Genomic DNA, 24,349 nt, shown 5'->3' with positions numbered 1-24,349 from the left:
TGAGCGTCGCTCCTCTGCCCTCCGTTGTTGCTGGAGGGCGACTGCCTCCAACTGCCCAGTAGCATCAGGGTGCACCTAGCCTGGCACTGCCCAGTAGCAGCAGCAGCAGCAGCGTCCTTCACGACCCTCCTCCACAGAGGCCGTTCTTGATGACACCGCCGGTAGCCCTCCCTGACCCCCCCGACCCCCCACCCCTCCCTGACCCCCCCACTCCTCCCTGACCCCCTCCCCCCCACCCCTCCCTGACCCCCCCACCCCTCCCTGACCCCCTCCCCCCCACCCCTCCCTGACCCCCCCACCCCTCCCTGACCCCCTCCCCCCCACCCCTCCCTGACCCCCCCACCCCTCCCTGACCCCCCTCCCCCCCACCCCCGGTGTTGTGCCCCCCCCTCCGTCGCCACGGCAACGAACCGCACGTGCGGGCGACGCCGCCGCCGCGCGACGACGATGACGTCACCGCCCGCGGTCGCCATGGAGACCCCGCGCGCGCGTCCACACACAACGACGCGGCCATGGCGGCGCCGGGCGCGATGGACGCGACCCTGGTGGCCCTCCACAGCCGGCACCGGTACGTGGCCTCCCGCTCCCTCACCACACGCGTGCCCGCCGGTTCGTGGCCTCCCGCTCCCTCACCACACGCGTGCCCGCCGGTACGTGGCCTGCCGCTCCCTCACCACACGCGTGCCCGCCGGTACGTGGCCTGCCGCTCCCGCACCACACGCGTGCCCGCCGGTTCGTGGCCTCCCACTCCCGCACCACACGCGTGCGCGCCGGTTCGTGGCCTGCCGCTCCCTCACCACACGCGTGCGCGCCGGTTCGTGGCCTCCCGCTGTCAACATTCCCTCGCCGTTGTGAGGAGTCACGATGCGGGTGGACGGGTTCGCGGCCGCACGGCTCGCCGTCACCTGGCTTGCGGTAGTAGTACCACCTCCACTTGACCCTGCCGGTAGTACCACCTCCTTCACCACTTGACCCTGCCGGTAGTAGTACCACCACCTCCACTTGACCCTGCCGGTAGTAGTACCACCTCCACCACCACTTGACCCTGCCGGTAGTAGTACCACCACCACCAATTGACCCTGCCGGTAGTAGTACCACCACCACCACTTGACCCTGCCGGTAGTAGTACCACCACCACCACTTGACCCTGCCGGTAGTAGTACCACCACCACCACTTGACCCTGCCGGTAGTAGTACCACCACCACCACTTGACCCTGCCGGTAGTAGTACCACCACCACCACTTGACCCTGCCGGTAGTAGTACCACCACCACCACTTGACCCTGCCGGTAGTAGTACCACCACCACCACTTGACCCTGCCGGTAGTACCACCACCTCCACTTGACCCTGCCGGTAGAAGTACCACCACCACCTCCACTTGACCCTGCCGGTAGTAGTACCACCACCACCACTTGACCCTGCCGGTAGTAGTACCACCACCACCACTTGACCCTGCCGGTAGTAGTACCACCACCACCTCCATTTGACCCTGCCGGTAGTAGTACCACCACCACCACTTGACCCTGTCGGGACTGTGGGGGGGGGGGGGGGTGGGGGGCCGTGCCGATGTGCGGGGCTGTTTCTGTCGTTTATTGTGAAAACTCGGTCACAGTTTCTATGATCGCTCTTTCATTGCTTTTATGACTTTATTTTGGTGATTTCGAAAAGTTTTTTGGTTTGGCCATGTTTGTTTGTTGTAGTAGGGAGTTAGACTGATGGCCTTAATCTAAGTTGTCTTGTGGTTGTGGTTGTTGTTTGACTTGCATCCCACTGGGATTTTTGCACACAGCGTTGGTGTACGGTGCTTTTTCTGCAATATTTTGCTGTCTTTTCTTGGATTTTCTGTTTGCACTTAGTCACATAGTCACTTTAAGATGTTTTCTTGATTCAAGAGCCGAATGGCTCACAGGGCTATACCAAATAAATGAAACTGAAAACTGAAACTATCTCTGCAGGGTGGCAGAGGAGCAGCGCGACCTGGAGCACAGGGCGGCCGTGAGGCTCCAAGCCCATCTCCGAGGGTGCAGGGTGCGGGCCTACCTGCGGTGAGCCGTGACATACAACAACAACAACAACCGCCGTTCCTCACAGCGCTTGTGCCAGGCTAGGTGCACTTTAAGGCCACGTGAAGTGTCGATCGCCCGCTGGCAGGAGGGTCACGGGACAGACCCAGGTGCCACGGGTTGACTGACACTACCACCGTCATGACAAACATGAATACCGCCAGTTACAGTCAGCGCTGTGACACACACACATAACAATAAACATCGTGACGCACATATAGTCTGTCGTTAGAGGTCACCTATGAAGGCCAGCACGACACACGAGAGGGTGGATGGCCACCACCACATCCGCCTTAAAGACAAATACAGCCACCACCAGCGTGACACACACATGCCCCTCGCCCCGTCACACACATACCAACCACCACCGGCGTTGTGCTATCATCTACAATTAGCTCCATGCCATTAACTCGTACTTCCAGTGAGTTCCATAACTCAACAGGGCTCCAGGCCATCACATCTTAACAACTCCAGATGATCGTCTGGCGCTAGCTCTTTACTTGGGCCATCGTCATGCCATCATCAACTGCCTACCTTCATTCAACTTCATATCACCTCATACAGCTATCTCCATGTCACTACCACTCCCAACTTGACACAGCGCCATGGCACCACCATGTCTCCTTTTCTGTACTCTCACACAGCCTCATACCACCATCTGCAGTCATTTATTATTTTCTCAGTATAGGTGAACCCATACTGTATTTGGAATTGCATTGTTTTCACTCTTTGGTCAGTGTAATATCCATAATGAAGACAATGTGTTGTAACCCAACGTTGTTTTGCTTATAATTTGCTTTGAGTTGTGCAGCTACTTACGTGAAAATGCAACAGTTATCCAGAGGCATTGGAGAGGGTACGCGGACCGGAAGGTGTTTCGAGCCATCGTTAAGGTACACGTTCACCCAGAGCACAAGGCCTTCATTAACCCTGTAAGAGGTTTCAGGTATTCAGTGGCAAAAGCCATGATCATGTGGCATCATTTCCACTTACAAATATCAAGCAAAGTCATGTCTGTGTAATGTATAACAAACACATTTTAGTACTGTAGAACTATCCAGCTGCTTTCATGTAAGTCTGAGAACAGTCATATGATGTACTTTGAGGTAGAGTGTACAGTCAACAGCAATCCCCCGCTATAAGTTTTTGCATTATGCGTTGTTTCGCATATATGTTGCTGATTAATTCCGCACAAAATGTCTTTACAAGTATAACGTTTCGCATATGCGTTCAATTAAAAAAATTGCACAAACATGTTTCGCACAATTTTTTTACTAGAAATGCACGCGGTGAAAACGGACTATTTAGCGATGTAACATCATACTGTGCGCGCTTCGTAGCGCGTACCACTGTGGTGGGCAATCCCCATCATGAGTCTGAGGTGGTGGAGTTCTTTGAGTCCCATGGTGAGGACCCGTTTAATGAGGATCTTATGCATTTGAAACAAAACATGCTCAGGAAGAAGCCGGTGAAACGATAACCACTACTACGAATATTAACTGGTGTTCATTGGCATTCACTGCTACAAGGAGCTTTAACAGCAGACAAAGAAAAATGCTGTCCAGCTGTCTTTGGACAGATCTTTTCTGGCAATAAAACAGATGTTAAGATGTTCTAACACTAAATAGAAACCTTTTGCAGCTCGCCTTTTGGCGTTCACTGGTCTGACACTGGTGAGATTAGGCCCTAAATAAGGTGTAGGTCAATCAGGTTAAAAGACAATGCATATATTATCAGAGCATGTTTTGACTTAAAGCTTTCGTGACTGCAGGAATTCCTATTCTTTGGGTCTTTCGGTAAAGCCACGTGGATAGAAAAATAATAAAAAATAATGAAAATAATAACAATATCACGACGTTTCGATCGCAACACAAGCAATCATCAGCAGGTGAAAAATATAGCGGGAGAGCTTCTGAGGCAGGAAAAATATATGGTGGGAGCGCTGCTAATGCAGGGAGTGATAAAGGTTTGAGATGGATGTAGCCCAACGGTCAGTGGGCGGGGCTAGAGATGAAATTTGCATGTAAATGTAAGATCGGAGAAATCTTGACAGACGAAGCTGTGGAGGTGGCCATTGTAATGTAAGAAATTTGCTTGTAAATATAAGCTCGGAGAGAGCTCAGAAAGAGTCATCGCCACATGGAGGTGGAAAAAGATGACAAAGATTACTAACAGCTAACGGTGGTTGTGTTCGTGAATGTAACTCAGAGTCGAAAATAACTGCTAACATAGGTCTGTGTTTATATATCTGGATGGCTTCATGAACGAATCTTTGCTGAAAGCCAGTGGGTTTGCAGAGTACCTTTATCTTGGAAAAATCTATTTCGTGTGTGCCCACAGCATTAAAATAATGATCAGCCACGGCTGATGTATTGGTCCGACCGTGTTTCAGATCTGCCTTATGTTCACGAACCCGGTCCGAGACATGTCGCTTAGTTTCCCCAATTAAACTGTTGCCGCAGACACAGCTTAGTTTGTAGACACCAGGGTGTTGCATGTCAGGGATCACATCCTTCACAGATGGGATCAAATCACGAATTTTATGTACTGTGTTGAATCGTACCTGGATCTTGTGTTTGCTCATGAATTTGGAAATCTTTTTGGTGACCCCTGCTATGTATAGCAAGGTGATGGGTTTGATTGGGTCCTCAGATGGTTCTTTCCCAACGGTTGGGGCGATAGCTTTACGGATTATGTAGTATGAATATCCATTCTTCTTGAGGGCTTGGTGTACGTGTTCCAGTTCACTGGCTAGGTCGTGATGGTTGGAAATAAAACGAGCTCTATGGTAAAGATTTTTGATGAAGGAATTCTTCTGGGATGGATGGTGGTTGGAGTCAGGTTTTAGGTAGGCATCCGTATGGTTGGCTTTCCTGTAGACAGTGTCCCATTGAGCCATCAGGTCTATTTTCGATTAAAACATCCAAGAATGGTAATTTGCCATCCTTTCCCACCTCCATGGTGAATTTGATGGCTGGGTGTATGGAATTGATGTGGTTGAAGAATTGGTCCAGAGCTGGTAGGCCATGTGGCCAGATGACGAAAGTATCATCTACGTATCTCTTCCACAAGGAAGGACGTCGGGTGGATGCCTGGATGGCATCTGTCTCAAATTTCTCCATGAAAACATTGGCAAGAAATTTGAGACAGATGCCATCCAGGCATCCACCCTACGTCCTTACATTGACATGCTAATCTCTCACAATACAATGGCCACCCCCACAGCTTATATTGTCAAGATGTCTCCGACCTAAAGAATACAGAGCATGTTTGTTTGCATGTTCACTACAAGTTTGTGTGGTTAATGCAGACATCATTCCTTGAAAAAGGTTTCTATTTTGACTTAAAACTTTCGTGACTGCAGGAATTCATATTTTATGGTTCTTTTGGTAAAATCACGTAGATAGAAAAAATAAAAAATAAAAATATAAAAATGTGAATAAAAAATAATAAAAATATCACGACGTTTCAAATGCAAAACAAGCGGTCATTAGGAACAGGGAGGTTAGTCTCTGAGGGCAAGCTGTTTATAAAGGTTTAGAGATGGGTGGGGCAGCTAATGTTAATCTAGGAGAGGTCTCCGACACCGGCAATAGTTCTACACCAATCAAAGAGCTGTTTATAAAGGTTTAGAGATGGACGGGGCAGCTAATGTTAATGTAGACAGTCAGATGTCTTTAATTGACGATACCAGGTGAGCTGAGTTAAGAACAGAAGAGGTGGTCTTACCAGTGAATGGCTGCAACGTCTCAGACAGAAATCAGGCCAGTTTGTAGGTGGTTGAGCCAATGGTGGAGACGATGGGACGAAGGGGTATATCTTCTTTATGGATTTTTGGTACGCCATATAGTCTGGGTGGTCTAGCTGCAGAAGGTTTTAAGGAAAACAGTTTGGTCTGTTCAATTAATGAAGCTGAATAAGTGATGGTACTGTTCGTTTAGTAGGTCCTGAATTTTGTTATTGTACACGTTATTGTCCATGATGACCGCGGCATTGCCCTTGTCGGCTGAGAGGATGACAATATCTTCCCTCTTTTAATAATTGAAATAACTCAAAGCGCTCCTCCTTACTGATGTTGCTGACTGGTATCTAAGTGCTTTTGAGGGTTGCAGCGATTTCAAATCTTGTCATGTCTGCAGCGATGTGTCCCAAATCCTTAAGAGGTACATCGACCTGGGCAATGATGTCATCCACTGGTATGTTTGGGGGTGACTGCAAAGTTTAACTCTTTAGCTAAACCCGACTTTAGACCATCGGAAATAGGGCTATTACTCAGATTAATAACAACCTTGTCAACGTCTAACTTTTTAATGTGTGGATCTGGTTTCTTCTTGGAAAGGAGGTTGAACTTGGAAATCAGGTTATCTTTACATTTATCTGACATTGTAGCGGCTGATGAAGCAGTCATGTTATCTACATGTTCCCAATCAGATATAGACATTTTTCCCGTCAATGTTAAGTGTGATTTCAAAAGTGTCTTGTCTATATGATCTAGTTCAGTACGGATCAGTCTAATTCTCTCTTGCTGAAAAATGAAGTCATCGAAATCTTTATGAAGTTGTGGAAAGAGCGATTTTCTCTGTTCAACAAAGTTACTGTGCCTGATACCATTGCAATAATTGAATATTTGGTCCAACAAGATCCAGGTCCGATTTAACACAGTGCATACAATTCGTGACCTGATCCCATCTGTGAAGGCCAAGATTCCTGACATTCTACAAACTAAGCTGTATCTGCGGCAGCAGTTACATTGGAGTAACCAAACGACATGTCTCGGACCGTGTTCGTGAATATAAGGCAGATCTGAAACACGGCAGGACCAATACTTCTGCCATGGCTGATCATTACTTTAATGCAGCTGGCTCACGTGAAATTAATTTCTCTAAGACGATGGTACTTTGCAAGCCGACTGGCTATCAACAAAGATTCGTTCACGAAGCCATCCATTTTTACAGACACAGACACAATTTCAACCGAGACGACAGTTTTAAACTCAGCAGTCATCAACCACTTTGGGTCATGACTTGATTTTTGTTTTCTTGTCCACCTCCACCGTCAGCAGTGTGAGTGTGTGGAGCGAGGTGCAATGCTTTGATTGGTGTAGACCTACTGCCGGTGTCGGAGACCTCTCCTACATTAACATTAGCTGCCCCGCCCATCTCTAAACCTTTATAAACAGCTTGTCCTCAGAGGCTAACCTCCCTGTTCCTGATGACGACCGCTTGTGTTGCGATCGAAACGTGATATTTTTTTAATCCTCTTTATTTTCATATTTATTGTTTTATTCTTATTATTTTTTCTATCTATGTGGCTTCACTGAAAAAACCATCTAGGATTCTATTTGGCGTTTGAACATCTTAATACCTGTCTTATTGCCATAAAGGGTAATTCTATTCTTATTTTTTCATACTTTGATACTGGAAAAAGGGTCCAATTTCGTTGCCAATATGTTTGTAATCCTTTTTCTGAACAAGTGTGGATGCAGATAAACGTTCTTAAAACAGAAGCCTCCCTTGGATGTCACCCATAATAGCAAGTACAATACATACAGGCATACGTAATTATTAAAGTAAAATATTTTTGTATGCTTTATGTGACCCCTGCCCACTGTGCCTCGATCTATCCTGGCTGCGATCGTTATCGAGAACATAGGGCGGTCATCAATAAATGATGAAATAAAAGTTTTGGTAGCGCTCTACGTTGCTTTCCCTAATTCCCCGTCAACTGTGACACGACTCGCTCTCACTCCCAACACCGTCCACGTGCACCCAAGGACTTTCTGAGAGGTTTATGAGGGTCCAAAATGGCATCTATTTGTCCGGCGCACCGTACACAGGCACGCCAACGGACCTGTAATATCAACGCGCTGGCGTCACAATTGGCCCCTCGATACAGATCTCTCTCTCTTCAAAATTCTTCGGGAATACATCTCATACCTCGTCCAGTGGTCACGTGCCTGACTTCTGAGAGGGTGATGAAGGCCGTGGCCTAACCTACCACCCATTCAACCTAAGACAACCATGACCCATCAACATCCTCAAAGTTTAACAACGACTAATTATATTGTAGTGCGAATATAGGCACCATTTACTAGAAACACAAACATACTGGTTACATTTATTTAGTAGTGAAAATGTACGACTTCCTGCTGGGTTTAGTCTTTACAGTATATATGAATATTATAAATGTATGCGTCATCAATATGACTAGCAGAAATAAGTGTAGCATGTCAGTTAGTAATATACAATTTAAAGGTTGAGCTATGATGTACGGCCATTCCCTAAAATGTCACGTATTCATATTTTTTCTCCTTTTATCTCAATATTGACAAATGTGTTTACATTTTTTGTCATTGGCACTTGTTCATTTTGGGCAGTGTAGTATCACCTCATTATTTGATACATTTAAAAGAAGAGTGGTCACCTCAGTCTTTTTGTAAAATAATTTCATGAGTAATCACGGTCAATGAGAGTTTTTGAGAACTACTTTTACTGGAATTATTCTTGCAGGAAGCTGTTCTCAAGATGAAGTTGGCTTTTTTTAATGCGATGGCTGTAAAGGTAAGGCTGCAGTAACAATTGTATCCAATTGACTTTTACGTATTTTGTACTTCCATGCACCACTTGAAATTGTTATATATATGCTAAAATAACTAAATGCTATACTTATTTTGACAGATCCAGAAAATATGGCGTGGCTACTACGTTCGGAAATATGTGCACAATTACTATGCTCTGAGGAACTATCTTGATGGGCTTGCTATAAAGCATGAGATCATCAGGTGGGTGAATCACTTATTTATCTGTTGTAGAACACACCTGCATTGTCATGTAATAACATAGTATCAGATTATAAAGTGGCCTGCTGCAGGGCAGGGTTTTGAGGGGGCTGGTTTTCAAAAGTGTAGGATGCCCAGGTGACTGTAACCACACTAAATGGATTCCCCCTTTGGATGAAGCACCGGGCCAAAACTGCCACAATTTTTAGTCCTGCTGTAAAAGCGGCAGATATATTTTGCTATCTCAACTATGCAGTGTGTGATTAGAAACTCAATTTTCTTTGGGCTGAGTCATGATATTAATAAAAAGCTCATTTATTCTGAGATTCTGAAACCTCCCATTTGTTATCTTTGTCCCAACAACATGGCAAATTGAAAATACCGCGACTATTCTCTTCACCGATCGATTTGCAGATAAGCGAAATGTGCTGGCCTGATTGCTAAACAGCTCTGACGCAATTTATTGTGTCTGCCTGTGTTTTATTGTGCCCACCGCAGTAATTGCCCATTTTGCAGCGGTTGGAGCCAATCATTTTTCACCTACCTTCTCTGATGGCTATCTGGGTGGATTCGTGTTACCACTCTGGCCTGCGATTGTGGAACACATTTCCCTGGACCGAGTGGCAGAACATCATTCATCAGTTCCACATTCTCCCAAATAGAGCTTGCTCAATGGGATGCTTTTTTTATCATCATACAACCCCTCATACTTTGTCAGAATTTACATATACATGGACTTGCATTATAATTTGCTTTAAATATACTCCGTTTTAAATTCATGATACTTAACTTAAATATCAACCAATTGGAAATAGGGATTTTACTGTTTACATTTGAAAGATTAAATGTAATCCGGAAATATATCTGTAAATGTGATAGCACATATTATATACAGGGAATTATCATTTACAATATTATATATGCACAGGTATTTGAGTTTCAACAGTAGAGATGTGTTCTCTTTGGAAACATTCAGACATCACTGTGGAACTAAAAAGGCTTGTAGATCGTACACCTACTGGACATTAAAAACTTGATAATAAGCTCTGCCGTGGGGAAATCATGCGGGAATACGTGACAAATTATCCTTCAGTTTCTCTGCCCATTCCAATTTCTGTCGAGGGCGTTTTGTTATCTGAAATTCTATGTATACCAGTTGGTGAATATACCAAGAGTGGTAAGGAGTCTTGGGCAAGATACCAAGGGAATATTCGAGTGACCACGCTATAATGGGGGTCTGTGTTCAGACAAGGACTTAAATATGCAACCCATTCAGAGGCCTTGACATGTAAATAAAGGGCACGGGTGCTACATCTATTTTGTATTCATTATAAAATGAGGATAGTTTAAGAAAGTATCGGTGGTTTTAAGCAAGGGAGGGCAAGTCACCACTTCTCGTGCAATCCCTGGGGATTGCACCCAAGGGCCATGGCAATTTATTGGATGTTCTGTATCTCGTGGCAGGTGATTGATGGGGACAAATAAGTTACTGCTTTGATTTAGCTGGGTTGTCAAACCACTGACATTGTGTAGTGCTTTAACTCCATTCACACTTTTTATTAAATGACTTCTGTGGCAAAGGAGCTCCCAGTGGTGGGGAAATATATATGTGTTGTTTTATCAAAATATTTATGAAAGCCCTCACAGTTAAAGTCATTTGTAGGAATAATGTTCATAAAACCGTCAGACTATTTTTGAGAAATTTCAAATGGAAATTAATCTTGGGAAAAAATATCCTTTTTAAAAACAATGACAACGGATAATACTGCACTGTAACATGTTATTGTGACGGTTTTTGTTTTCTATAAATCATGGGAATTTTTTTTTTAATGTTCATAGAGTATTTATCAACATTAAGTGAAAATAGTTACAAACTACAATTGATGTTTTTTAATTGCACAACGGTGTATTAGGTGACAGTGATGCATTTAAATTGCCTATGGCGACTGTATTGCCCAATCGAACTGTTTATGGTGTCTCACTTACAACAAAATACCCTATATGGTTGTTTCAATCCATTTAAGTAGCTATTTGTGTATGTGTCCCACAGTACAAAAAAAAAGAATAGTTATGTCTAAACAGCGCGCACCATATTGGTCGTGGGGATTGTTTGACAGTGTACTTAGACATACTGATCAGTGTGGATTGGTGAGGTGGGGGCCTGGACCAGCTAAGATATCCATACCACTGATAGTAGCCATAGCTGGAAACAAACTCAGGTCGCCAAGTTCACAGTGCCGTGTACTAACCACTGCAACACCTTTACATGTTAATGAGTGAATAAATAACACCTTTATCAATTTCTACATGAATAAAGGTGAACATAACATAGATTATATAAATCTTGTCTTAAAGCTTTTGTGACTGCAGGAATTCATATTCTTGGGTCTTTTGGTACAGTCACGTAGATAGGTTCAAAGAAAATAACAAAAAATAACAAAAAAATAACAAAAAATAACAAAAAAATAACAAAAAATAACAAAAAAATAACAAAAAATAACAAAAAATAACAAAAAAATAACAAAAAATAACCAAAAAATAACAAAAAAATAACAAAAAATAACAAAAAAATAACAAAAAAATAACAAAAAATAACAAAAAATAACAAAAAAATAACAAAAAATAACAAAAAATAACAAAAAAATAACAAACAAATAACAAAAAAATAACAAAAAATAACAAAAAATAACAAAAAATAACAAAAAATAACAAAAAAATAACAAAAAATAACAAAAAAATAACAAAAAATAACAAAGAAAATAACAAAAAATAACAAAAAAATAACAAAAATAACAAAAAATAACAAAAAAATAACAAAAAAATAACAAAAAATAACAAAGAAAATAACAAAAAATAACAAAAAAATAACAAAGAAAATAACAAAGAAAATAACAAAAAAATAACAAAAAATAACAAAAAAATAACAAAGAAAATAACAAAAAATAACAAAAAAATAACAAAGAAAATAACAAAAAACGCAAGCGGTCATCTTCCACAAGCGGTCGTCTTTCTGAAGACTTTCTGAAGACGACCGCTTGTATTGCGAACGAAACGTCGTAGTTTTTTGTTATTCTTTTGTTATTTACTTTGAACCTATCTACGTGACTTTACTGAAAGACCCACGAATATAGATTAATGAAATGTAGTGGATTCTTTTTTCAAAGCTAAACAGTGCCACGCTGATAAATGGGAATAATTTTCAATTGGTCATATTCATACAACCAAATTATCGAAAACATTGACGAGTGGCTCATCTGCAATAGCTTCGTTTATGAGACAACAACAACAATGCCATCAGCTATACTTCTGAAACTTGTCATCGTGTCAGAAATAGCAATGAATAAACAGCTGAATGAAAAATATCTGGAAAGTAGTACCCTAGATAAACATCATAAAATTTTCATTTAGACCAACTATGCATGACGTTATGCTTGTAAAGCAGCAATGTAATGTGTGATGGTGACACACACCAATGTCGAAGCAACAGAGTTTTTACCTCAAAAGAATGCGTCCAAAATGTTTAATGCAGGAATGAGCTGGATGAATATGCAGCCGTCCAGTCACAGGATCGGCAATTCCTTGCCCTGCAAACGGCTGAGCAGCAGAGCGACTACCAAGCACGGAAGACACACTACTTGCTCAGCACCCACCAGGTATAGAACACACGCCACCTGCTCAGCCCCACCAGGTACAGAACACACACCACCTGCTCATCACTCAAGCAGAGAAAGCACTTCAGCTGGTTAGCACTTACTTAATGAAAATACACTCCAGTACCTGCTTAGCACTTGAGTAAGGAAGAAAAACCATCTGCTTAGCATCTATCATGCAAGGCAAGCAGATCACCTGCTTAGCACTCGTGGAGGGGGAGTCAATGCAATACATAAATGAAACCCATAAAGTAATGAAAAAACCCCCCACCTATTTCCAGCCTACCTTTCATCAGGTAAGTAAAATCACAATGCTTGACATCCATCAGGTGACATCAGACACCTCCTTCCACGTACCCTTCAAATAAGCAAATTCCATGTGATTGGCACCATTTTACTCCCATCTTGGAAAACCTAAGGAATTAACCTTTTTTTCGTTATTTATAGCCTGAGCATATTAAAACGTACACGTTGAAAACATGAATAGTAACAATTCTTCATATATACAGTTTGAGTACAGTACATATTTAAATGGTAGAACTGACGTGACGTACAGCTATATTGCCAATCAACTGCTGTAGATTGCATAATTTCTTGGCATTTGATGATTAATCAAATGAAATTGATTATTATGCTTAAGATATGTGCATCAAATTGTGCATGTAAAAATATAGAATTTACTGTATACACACACACTTTGCAAACTATGTGCTAATATGCCTTTAGTCTAATGCAACAAATTATACAAAAATGACATGTGACACAGGACAAATGAGACAATAGAATATTACAATGTTGAATCAAAGATTGGTGCCAGAAAGATTTGCACTACTTGAGCATATTGGCACAAGACAGAGGAAAGTGGAAACAAATGACGAAATGTGAAGTGGACACCTATAGGCTATCTGCTCATGGATCGTGATGATGATGATGATGAATCAAACCATTACCTAGAATAGTGACACATTATCAAATAGCTGGGGAAGTTAATCATTATATGCTTTAAAATGTTCTCAAGGATCATTAAGATATTGACAATTAGAGATCCAGTTTTTCGTTAAAAAAAATATGTGCCGCATACCATTCTGCAAAACACTAATAGACACATTTTAGGTCAAAGGCTCATAGCCTTCGTGAAGCTAAGCTCTGAAGGGTTAAATGTCTTCAGTAATTTGTAAAATAAAATATTGTTCTATGTGTTATTTCATGTGGACATCCAAGATGGTAATTACATTGTTGCTGGGTTTAGTTTGCTTTATGAAGTGGAAGCCTGCCAAAATATCTCGTGTGTATTACAGTAATGCAGCAACTCTTCACAAAATGAACAGCCAGCGCATTTAATTAACTGGCATATCTCTCTAGTTCAGAGTACATTTACATTATTATTGATAAATTCAATTTTTATTAGATTGTGTTTCTTCCGGCTGTAATGAGCCCGCAGTATCTACCATCACACCTTACTTTCAATTAGCCTGCTGTATCAGATAAAAACATAATTACGGTATTTTATGACAAATAAGTTCTTCCCAGTGTTATTGCACATAAATCACTTTCATAATTAAAGTTGCAAAAGTGAGTGCCTTTTACTCATTCAGAATTTGTTGTTTTGTATTAAATTTTGACTGATTTTTATTGTGGGAAATTATATTAGATTACCTTTTTGAGTAGATATTTCCCATACTCATATAACTTTTGATTATTGCATGTTTTTCTTTTACTATGCAAACATATGCCTAATGTACACTTGCCATTTTTAAAATAATCCAGCGGATAACAACTATTAATAATGATAATAATGTGTTTTAAAGTTAAAACGACATGGAATAGTGTCTGTAATGTTTGCAGAAGCAAAATATTGCTAAAGGGGATGAACATTGAGTGGAGCTAGATGGCTTGGGACAGCCCAGCTCAAGCGAGTTCGTCATAGGAACTTGAAGAAGGCGCAGTGGCATTGTGGAGAGCCTGGGGTTAGCGACTGACCGCTGGCAGATGGGCTGGCTGGCCTGTACCCGCATATCAGAAGAAACAACTGGAGCACAGCTGTTTGCTGGGGGGCAGGCCCAGCGCGCGTGGTGGCCCGGCCTCCGCTCTGCTCCACTCCACACACATGTGCTCCCCAAGCATCACTCATTTCCGCTGCTTCGATCAAAATTTTTACAGCTCATTTACCTTTATCCAGGAGCGTGTCGCCTGCTGCTGCCACCGCTGCAGAGGTGGAGTCGGAGGAGCATACCGGAAGCCATTAGTGGCCGAGGCCCTCTGGAGATTACATCTCAATATTTCGGGGTCGCCACTCGCTTTTACAAATCACTGGGAGCAGCGGCATCCTGAGTGGGCCGCTTTGCTTGAACTTCCTGTACATGACAGTTGCGAGAAAAATAAAAGGAGGCTGACAGGCAGATAGCTAAAAGCTGTCACACTGTGGTGCAGCATTCCCACAACTAAAATGCCTCTTGTCTTTTTCCACGTCTATTAATTTTGCATAAAATATGTCCCACGGTGCTCTATTTGTCTGTTTTCATTTTGGATTTGCTGACCTCTTACTGCTGTCATGCTACTTGTGCTCTTTTTGTATTCGTTGGCTGTAATTGGAGAAAATGATAATAATGTGTTGGATCAGTTTTTATGGTTTTTCACACATATGTTAGAAATTAAATGGTCTCTGAATATTATAAAGTGAAGGAAAGGGTTGTTCGTAATTTCATTGTACAAATTAATTTCAAGCCACCCATAATAAAGTAAATATGAAACACGGTTTAGTTAAATAGCTGACAATGCATATGGAACTCAAAACTATTATTTAATAATAAATTGAATGTGTCCTGGCCATTGTTGCTTGTGTGTTATTGTTAACACATTGCAGCCCAACAGCATTTACATCTGATTTTCAACCTTTGCCATTGTACGTGGATTATGAATTATTGGGAAAACACGTTTCCCTACAGATTGCTGGGATCTATAACTCGCCGTTCCTACCGTGCCCCATGGAGATGGAGTACCGGCTGTTGCAGGCGAGGCCACTGAGCCACAGGAAGCCCTTGGCTATGATGGAAGAGAGCGCTGGGATGGAAAAATCGACACTAACCCCGCATCCGCCACGGACGCTGCCGCCCATCTGTGCTCCAAAACCACAGGTGTGGCCTGAAATCCCTGCCAGCAAGAATTTTCGATCGCCGTTACGCCATGCCAGCTACCATTCCAGATGTTTTCATTTGTCATGCAGAATATACCCTCAGTTATGTGCCACAATTGTGTTGCTTTTCCTGTTCCAGACTTTTTCAGCTCCTGATGCAAAGAGTCAAATTAATTGAAATATGCCTTTAAAAATAAAAGCTGTATAATGGGTAATATAACGTTTTTTTATTGAGTACAAACGTGCTTTTTAAACATAAGTGTGACCAAACTGCTCAGTATTTTAAGTGTGGTGTAAAACACTTGTGTACAGGGCCCGTTTAAAGATCCTGCGGAGGTTTGGAGGCAGCGGCAAAAGCCGCTAGAGCCATCGGTGCGTGTGGCGACACCCTTTGTGTGCCTGGAAGAGGCCCCCAAAGTCCTCCGCAGGGAAGAGTGGAAGAAGCATGCCACCGACACCCAGTATGCTCAACCCTCACACTTCCTCTCTGCTCCCTAGCACGCTTGACTTCACTTTGCTGTATCCAAGCTACATTGTTCTCTAGTTGGTTTCGACTGTATTAAAGGCCTTCCCAGCCACGCAGAATGAACTTACAGGCTCCTAGTCCCAACATCCCACGCGTGCACACATTCTGAACGCAGTGACAACAGACAGCAGGGAGGCAGTGATTCCCACACAAATGATGGATCGTGCAAGTGGCCCCATGAGGCTGGGGTGGTTTCACAAGTGTTGTTGATGACGAGGATGATGATGATGCATGCTGTATATTTCATCCTGTACACGTTTTTTAGTGTTCCACTAACAACGTTCATAATGCCATTTTGATTATTGTTATTGTTACCCCGTTTACAAAAATGAGTACATTTTGTCATAAAAAATTGAAAAACTAAATTTAGTCATTATTGTGGAAAAAAACAGCACTGCCGCGATAAATTTTTTTATGATGAAAATCATTTTGAAGCAATATGAAATGACCAGTGAATGGCTGTGGCCGATAAACACAGCTCTCGAGCTATCTGATGTGCTTCAGGCAGTGGTTACCACTAAGCACTCGTGACCTCCATTGGCAAGGACGTTTGCAGGCTCTGCAGCTGAATTGGTAGCCCGTGCACCAACAAAACAAGCCATCAGTAGCTGTGTTCCAAAATAAAATGGTGCTGTATAAAATAACATGACTTTTGAATCCGGTAATAACATTCTTCATTATTCTCCCAGATTCCTGCCCGCCGTCAGTGCTCACAAGAACAGAAAGTACGAGCCACTTCTCCACACGTCCTCGGACTACGGCCACATCCCCTATGGTAGCAAGCATTTCCGGGATGAGCAGCCTAACAAGATCATCTCCAATAAAGTAAGCCTTGTGTCACGTGCTGATACACACTAAATATGCATAGCTTGTATTTGTGGTCAAACAACTGTCCTCAATCCGACTCGCATCACATTTTGTATCGTTTTCTTTTCAAGTGTCAATGTAAAAATTGCAATTTCTATAGCAGTTGTCAGATGTCATTTTAAAACACATTTTCTTATGGATCACACGTTTTTTCATACAGTATAAAATGCTGACCAGCAAACCATTTAACAAGAATCCTGCATGTGGAAGGTTATCTGTAGGTTACAAAAGAATTAGGAATTAAGAGCAAGTCATAGTTTGGAAGGTTCAGTAACTATATCTGCCCTTTCCTGAGGACCACAAAGCGTGATTGAGGACGCTGTCAGCAGTGTCCAGACAGTGATTAAAAAGCTACCTTTTAATAATGATTAAGATTATTGCAATTAATACTTGGGTGCACATATAATTTCTAGTGGTTTTACAATGAGGACAGTGCCCTGGGTGCTTTGTGCCTACCAGTCAGCATTTACTGGGTGGGTAGGCCAGACCCTCATACCTCTCTTATAACTCACTGGCAATGTCAGAGTGATTGGAGGATAGGTTGATGCTATTATTTTAACCATTTAGTCTTTTAAATTAAAGTATCCGTTCCAAAGCCATATTATTCAACATCAGTAGTTTCACAGTTGTATCTGTTAACAAAACGAAATATATATGCTAAACGTCTTAGCTCAGAAAACCATTGTATTGGTTTAGAAAACAAGCAGAGATTCTAACTTTTACATCGACTAATATACTCCTGTATTGCGATTTTACTTGTGTGCAAATTATCTAGTGTTTCATTTGTAAACCATTATTGGATACTGAATACAAACTTATTGTGAGCAACCCATAAATAGTGCCAATTAGTTCACAAATTAGTATTGTAGAACATGCAAATAACATCATTACGAAATCTGGTGCTCCGTCTGATTCTCACGCAGCCTCTGATCCCAACATCTGCATGTGTCTAGGAGTATAATTACCAGTCACTGATGATATATACTGTTTAGCCAGGAAATCTTCCTCTGGGGCAGGAATCAAGCAGAACTATTAGAGATAGAAGGCCGGGAGGGCCCGGGTTGCCGTGGAGACCAGGCCCATGGTCGCCTATGGAGCTAAAATTACCTGCCGGTGCTGTGGGCAGCAGAACAGAGTTCACGGTCACTGTTTCACTCGCGGCATCCATCATTAACGCTCGGGCTGTGGCCTCCGCAGCAGTGTGTGGCCCCACTGATTAACACCTCTAAGCACGGCGCACCTCCAGCAACGCACTCAGCCTCTGCGGCACAACGCACAGCTCCGCAGATGTACGCCCGCGCCGAAGATATAACATTTTATTTCCAACGAATAATTAATGATTCGTAGTTTTGTTGCAATTACTTGATCAACCGCTGCAATAATTTGAAGTAACTTATGCAAATTTCTGGAATAAAATCTCCGAAAGACTATGAAGTTGTCGATCATTTTCACATGATGCCCTTTGCAGAATGTGCACAATATCGTTTTTAAATGCTTTGACATAATAATCGAAAATGGAGGGGAAAAAACATTACAAATAAATATTAACTTTGAACAGTTTCAAATTTAAAGACTCTTTACAAATTTTTATTCAATAAATTTCAGTGAAATTGGCCTTTGTTATATGTAGCATATATAACTTGGTGATTGAATGTCTGGATACTTATAATGCATTTATGCTATCATTTATGTTTCCCAAAAATGGCTATTCGAACACCAAGTGATTGTTCTTGGACGCTTAATTTTATCGTTGGAATATTAAAACACGAGTAAAGGAATATGTTATAGACACAGTACATTATTTGATTTTAAGAACACGTGTTGTGAAAATGTAATTCATTCATTGCAATGCATGTGTACCTGTGTTGAGCTACTACTGAATCAGTGTTAAAATCCTCACCACTGACTTGGCAACTTGCAGCAGTTGGGCAGTGGCGAATATTTCAACCAATCCTGGGTCTCCCCAAGGTCGACTCAGCCGTAAATGAGAACCGAGTGCTCTGTGTGTAAACACCAGCACTGGGGAGACACACACAGCAGGTTGTGTGGTATTCCCCCCCAACCTCTTGTGCCGTGCCGGCCTTCATAGTTGCTCACTAATAGCATTTGCCCCAACAGTCTGTTAAAGACTTGTCTTTGAGTACTTTATATGTGTGCTTACATGGGATATGTAAAAGGTCACATAAATGCCAGCCCTGCAGAGAGTGCTTATGCTACAATAGTTGATTTACTGTCCAGTAGATGCTTGTGTGTGTTTACACACGTTTACTTTACTTATATGCATATGAAGTTGTACATATACGGTGCAATATATGACCAATTTTGTAATACAATCTTTGTTAACACTGCTGTAAATGTGAAAACAAATCAGCACATACATTGTTTCCATCACGATATGGTATAAACTATTACGGTAGTACAATATATTATAAAAATGAATGCCTAAGCAAAATATTCACATCTGTAATAAAAATAGACAAAAAATTAAATGCGTTGTTAAACAACTAAAATATTTATTTTAAGCAGATAATAGCATCACCAGATAGATGTGTATTACGTGTTTTCATACAATGGTTATTCATTGTAGTACGTTTGTGAGCAAAGTTTGGTTGTTACATGTTTGTTAAAACAATGCTCTTGTTTTAATTTATAGCCATGGGAGACAGAAATATTCAAGTTATCTTCGAAATGTATATATGTTGAACTTCCGTCGCACCGTACCTAGCCAACCGTGATAATCGGAGGTGTGGGAAATGGGAGGTGGATGGAAGTTTGTGGATGCTGCAAGCCTCTAGCCTCGCAGGCTGCTTTTAGGCAGAGACCCATAGCGCAGGGAATTAAATGGTGGTTGGTTCTTGCAGCTGAGCCCAGATTCGTGGAGGGATGCAAGAGAGACGGGATGAGAGAGAGGGGGGGGGGGGTGCGAGGAGGCACAGAAGGCAAGCAGCAGGCGTCAGAATGCCAAAGGGAGGGTTAAACTTAAAGGATGGGCCTCAGGTGTTCTTATTTGGCATCAGGAAAAAAAGATAATATTAGAAACCCCAGAACTAGTTTAAAGAATAGCAGCTGCCAACAATTCCAGTATTTGCACTGTGGGTTGTAAATAATGTATTTGTGCGACTCGGTGTGCAAGCTGAAGTGATTTACGAAAGATGACGCTGTTGCCTTGCTTGTCCAGACTCCAAAGTATTTTCTCTTTTTCGACAGGCGTACCATACCGTCTTTCCACCAATCCCCATCTTCGAGAAGCTGGGGAAGACCTACTCCCAGGGACAGGAGGTTTGAGGCATGCGAATGGAGCTGTTCCTTGGAGAACTAGAAATGTAGATGAAATGGAAAAAATACAACAACAAGAAAAAACAACGTAAACAAGTGTGTGGTGATTTGGGAATTGCTATTTTTAAATGAAAGAAGATGTTATATTTCGAACAGCCTATTTGTATTAAAACAGGAAGAACCTTTCAGGTAAATGAGATTACATTCACAGGCACTTCAGTGATTAAGATGCATCATAGGATAAGTGATGATGAGTAAAAAAAACAACTTGCTTTGTCTTTGCTGGTGTATCTTTGACATTACCACTATGGGAGGAAGGTTGCATTGCTGGTGATAATGATAAAGCTGTAATAAGCTTTACTTGAAAATAATCTGTAAACTGTTCTTGTTTAATACTAATGGGACCTTAAAATGTTGCTACCTCAACGTTTACACATTTTACTAATCTAATACATTGAAAATTGGATATATGGTCACTCACCCTTGCTTGTTTGTATGTAGCACACTGGCAATACTGATTTATGAACATTAACAGCCATGTCCAATGCTTAAATTTAACTCAAACAAATGTGGCCGCCTACCTTTGTCTTTTAGTTTGAATGTAATTACTTAAAATGTAATTTTAATTTACAGTAAACATTCCAATTTTAGTTTTTCTTTTTGCGTTGTGATCCGAATTTCTCACAAACAAAAACGACATTTATTGAGCCAAACTGTGCTTGTGCAAATTAAAACATGGGTGGTTCAAGCATGTAGGCCAGTACAAAAACATACGATGACACTTCCTAATTGAAACCAGGTCACATGCATACGAAGCACTTTCCGCTGCTGAAGAGAAATCAATGGTGGGCTTGTTTCAGGAAGCTTCCCAGCTGTCTGACAAACAATCCTGCTGGTTTTTTCTCTAACTCGTGTGCCTGTAGAGAACTTGTAATTCCCGATGATGCAACAGACATCACAGTCAGATATAGACAGTTTACAAATACAGTAAAACCTTGGATTGCGAGCATAATTCGTTCCGGAAACGTGTTTATAATCCAAAGCACTCGTATGCCAAAGCACTCGAAAATCAGTTGTGATCGCGTGACGCTTGGCAGACAAAGCGTATACACGTACTACTCGTATTGCAAGACCTCGCTCGTTTATCAAATTAGTATTTATTTAAAAAAATTGCTCGTCTTGCAAAACAATCGCAGACCAAGTTACTCGCAATCCAAGGTTTCACTTTTTCTGTCTGGTCACACGCTCACAGCGGATTGCGTCCGTGGTCTGGTGCCTGGTCAGCTCTGCCCGCTTGTGCCCAGGGTGTGTGTGTGTGTTGTCGGACCTGTTTGCTGACTGCTTGCTGCCACCCAGTGGCGACAATCCGTCTGCTGGGTATCGACGCGACACGCGCCGCTAAAACATCTCTACGCAGTACCATTTGCCAGTGTCTAGAGTTGGGAAAATAAAAATAGGAAATAAAGTTTTGTGCATTTACACAAGATGAATACAACGGACTCTTTGCTGTTGTTGCACTGCTCTTGGCGTCGAGAAGGAGCCAAGGGAAACGTAGGCCGAGTTACAACTGCAGACAGGTTTAAATGAAAGTGCCAAATGATCCTTCTGGCGGTACCCCGGGGTACCAAATAATACAAACTGGCCGAGGCAATTAAATATTTTATTTCTGGGACACTAGTTTTTCCAGGGGTGTACTTCACTCCGCGACTTTGGGGGTACCCATCAATCCGAAATCGGTGCCACTCCGCGATGTTGAAACGCAGCGAGGACGATTGCGCTGAAACCCTGAACGCTCGTGGTACGCACCGTGGTGGTGCATCGTGTACAGCTCGTCGAGATGAGTCGATTGCCGCATCGCCGACCATCAACAGACTAGCAGTGACTGCATCACAGACATGATGTGAGAGCCGGGGGCACCGCCTTAAGGTTCATATGTACCTGCACACATGGTCACGAAATCTCATACTAAGTATTGCAGTGCTCGAGAAATGTGTTCCTATCTTTTATATAAAATGTATGTAAAATATATTGATCTAAAGCATGGTTTTAACGGATTGCCACCCTCAATCATTCTCTATAGTACATTCATTTTAAGAGAGAGTCCTGTTTCCAGAAAACATATTTTAGAACATTGACAGTGCTTTAACTCAGATGAAAATGTGTATAGCTGTGTGCGTTTGTGGCTGCCATTTGATATGAAAACAGTTTGCATGAAGTTGACAAGCATCCTTTCACGAGGCATTGCTGTTAAATGTAAGATGCGATTGAAGCAGTGGACTGGAAGAGGTTAATGGAAGGGACTCACCAATTGGCAAGAAGCTGACTTGGCAGCTGTTCCTCCAACATCACAGCCCTCTGCGGCCACCCACGCACCAAACGAGCCTACCACAGACGCGCACTTTTCTTGGACATACGGTGCTTTGATAGGAATATGTTGAATCTCGGTAAAAATTGTTTGTCTACCAAAACACAAAAGCACAATTGGTGGCAGAATGCCAGTGCGCATAAAAGCACAACAGCCGGCTGGCTGCCATCTATCTCTGCGTACAGACAATTTCACAAAGGCTACTGTGGGCACATTCCGCTTTGTAAGAAGTATTACTTTGTCAATGAGCCATACTGATGACGGTATGAAAACACTTATCATCAATTCTAAATAGCATGCGCAGAATTCAAAGTTTGCTCTTCGTAAATGTGCTTTTTATGCCAAAAGGAAAACATTAAAATGGTGTTAGTTACTGTTGTTTCTTGGGGAACACTTATTGATACTCTGGTGCTCGTAATATCGGCTCAAATTTGAGTGCGGCATTTTGCCACAAGGTCACACAAATGTTGTGCCGTGTGTACATTATAAAAGCTGTTCGGTGGCTCTTGGTTCAAGGGGCTGAAAAGAGTAAAAGGTCAGAAACCGGCAGCGACTGTGAGACGCCAACACGGGTGCCTGTTACGTCCACTAATTGTGTCTACCTGTGCGCTCCGCGCGCGGCCGTAACGCTATCTCTGGGGCTGCATTTCTCATTTGCATGTTAAAGCATCCCTGATCAATAGCCCCAGCCAAGCTGTTGGGTTTACTTTACCTCGTTTCAGGAAGGCAGGAACAGCACTAATAGGCCCGAAACCGCACGCCGAGGGCCACTAACTGCGCGTCAGCTTGCCGCACAGACAAGTCATTAGTCTAATGCCTGTCAAGGCGGCAAGTGCCCATGCGCTCCTCATCCTTTCACCAGGCTCTAATAGGAAGTTCCACACACTCTGCCGGTCGTGGTTTAGAGGCATTCTTAGAAATGCGTTGGCAAGAGATAAATCCCTTTGCTAACAAATATTTAAATATGGTCAGTGTTTTGTACAAATTTAGCCCTATTAGTTTCATGGACTCGCCGTAATGCTGAGATGCTGATCATAAATAATACAGTTTTTCGCGAGTGGGAATTTATTTGGTGTGGTGCATGAATTATATATTACTCTTTTAACTCGGTTTATTCAAAAACATCAATGCACATGTGATATTTATCCGCTTTTTGTTCCTCCCAGTCACTCCATTTAATTACAACAAAGGGAAATGATGGGGTGGCTGCTGTACAGCAATGCGTTTAATTAATACTGTGGGCACACAAATCTCGTCGTGTGAATGTGACAGATATTGTTACGGCACAAGCACATCTTTGTTTTCATTTGATGCAGTAATTTGAAAATCAAACAATGTCGGCATTCCCGAAGTGTTGCCTATAAAATGAATAAGAGTATGGAATTAATGACCTTTCAGTGTTACACTTCATGCATTAGTAAAGTGTGCGTGCAGCTGGGATGCAATCCAGCAAACTGGCGGGCGGCAGCACGACCCAAGCTCACACTCTCGTTCTGTGCATTACCCCACCGTGAGCCACTTATGTCTGTAGCGTCCATCTTCTCAAGTGTGTTTTAGGTTTTTTTTTTGTTTTCCCATGCTGACATTGGGTGTGTCGACAGTGGTGCTCACTCGTCAGTGTTTGGCGACAGCTTGGCAGGCTAATCCATGGTGCCATGCTGTGTGGAGTGGCCCCAGCTGAAGGCGTATG

General features: G+C 42.3%; 1 protein-coding gene across 1 annotated transcript; it reads left to right on the top strand.

Annotated features, from left to right (window-relative positions):
* The first annotated feature begins 432 nt into the window (after positions 1-432).
* On the top strand, positions 433-23,727 carry SPATA17 (spermatogenesis associated 17). The gene is made up of 10 exons (XM_061558892.1): positions 433-568; positions 1,957-2,046; positions 2,876-2,957; positions 8,574-8,624; positions 8,742-8,845; positions 12,372-12,495; positions 15,438-15,626; positions 15,938-16,086; positions 16,841-16,976; positions 20,226-23,727. Exons 1-10 carry the CDS (start codon positions 513-515, stop codon positions 20,301-20,303), a joined length of 1,059 nt encoding a protein of 352 aa, XP_061414876.1. The 5' UTR covers positions 433-512; the 3' UTR covers positions 20,304-23,727.
* Positions 23,728-24,349: the final 622 nt, after the last annotated feature.

Source organism: Lethenteron reissneri, chromosome 25, assembly GCF_015708825.2.
Source record: "Lethenteron reissneri isolate LAM-NWPU_2019-01 chromosome 25, ASM1570882v1, whole genome shotgun sequence".
Taxonomy (NCBI): Eukaryota; Metazoa; Chordata; class Hyperoartia; order Petromyzontiformes; family Petromyzontidae; genus Lethenteron; species Lethenteron reissneri.
The sequence above is the reverse complement of the archived record's forward strand: the minus strand, read 5'-3'. Positions and strand labels throughout refer to the sequence as shown.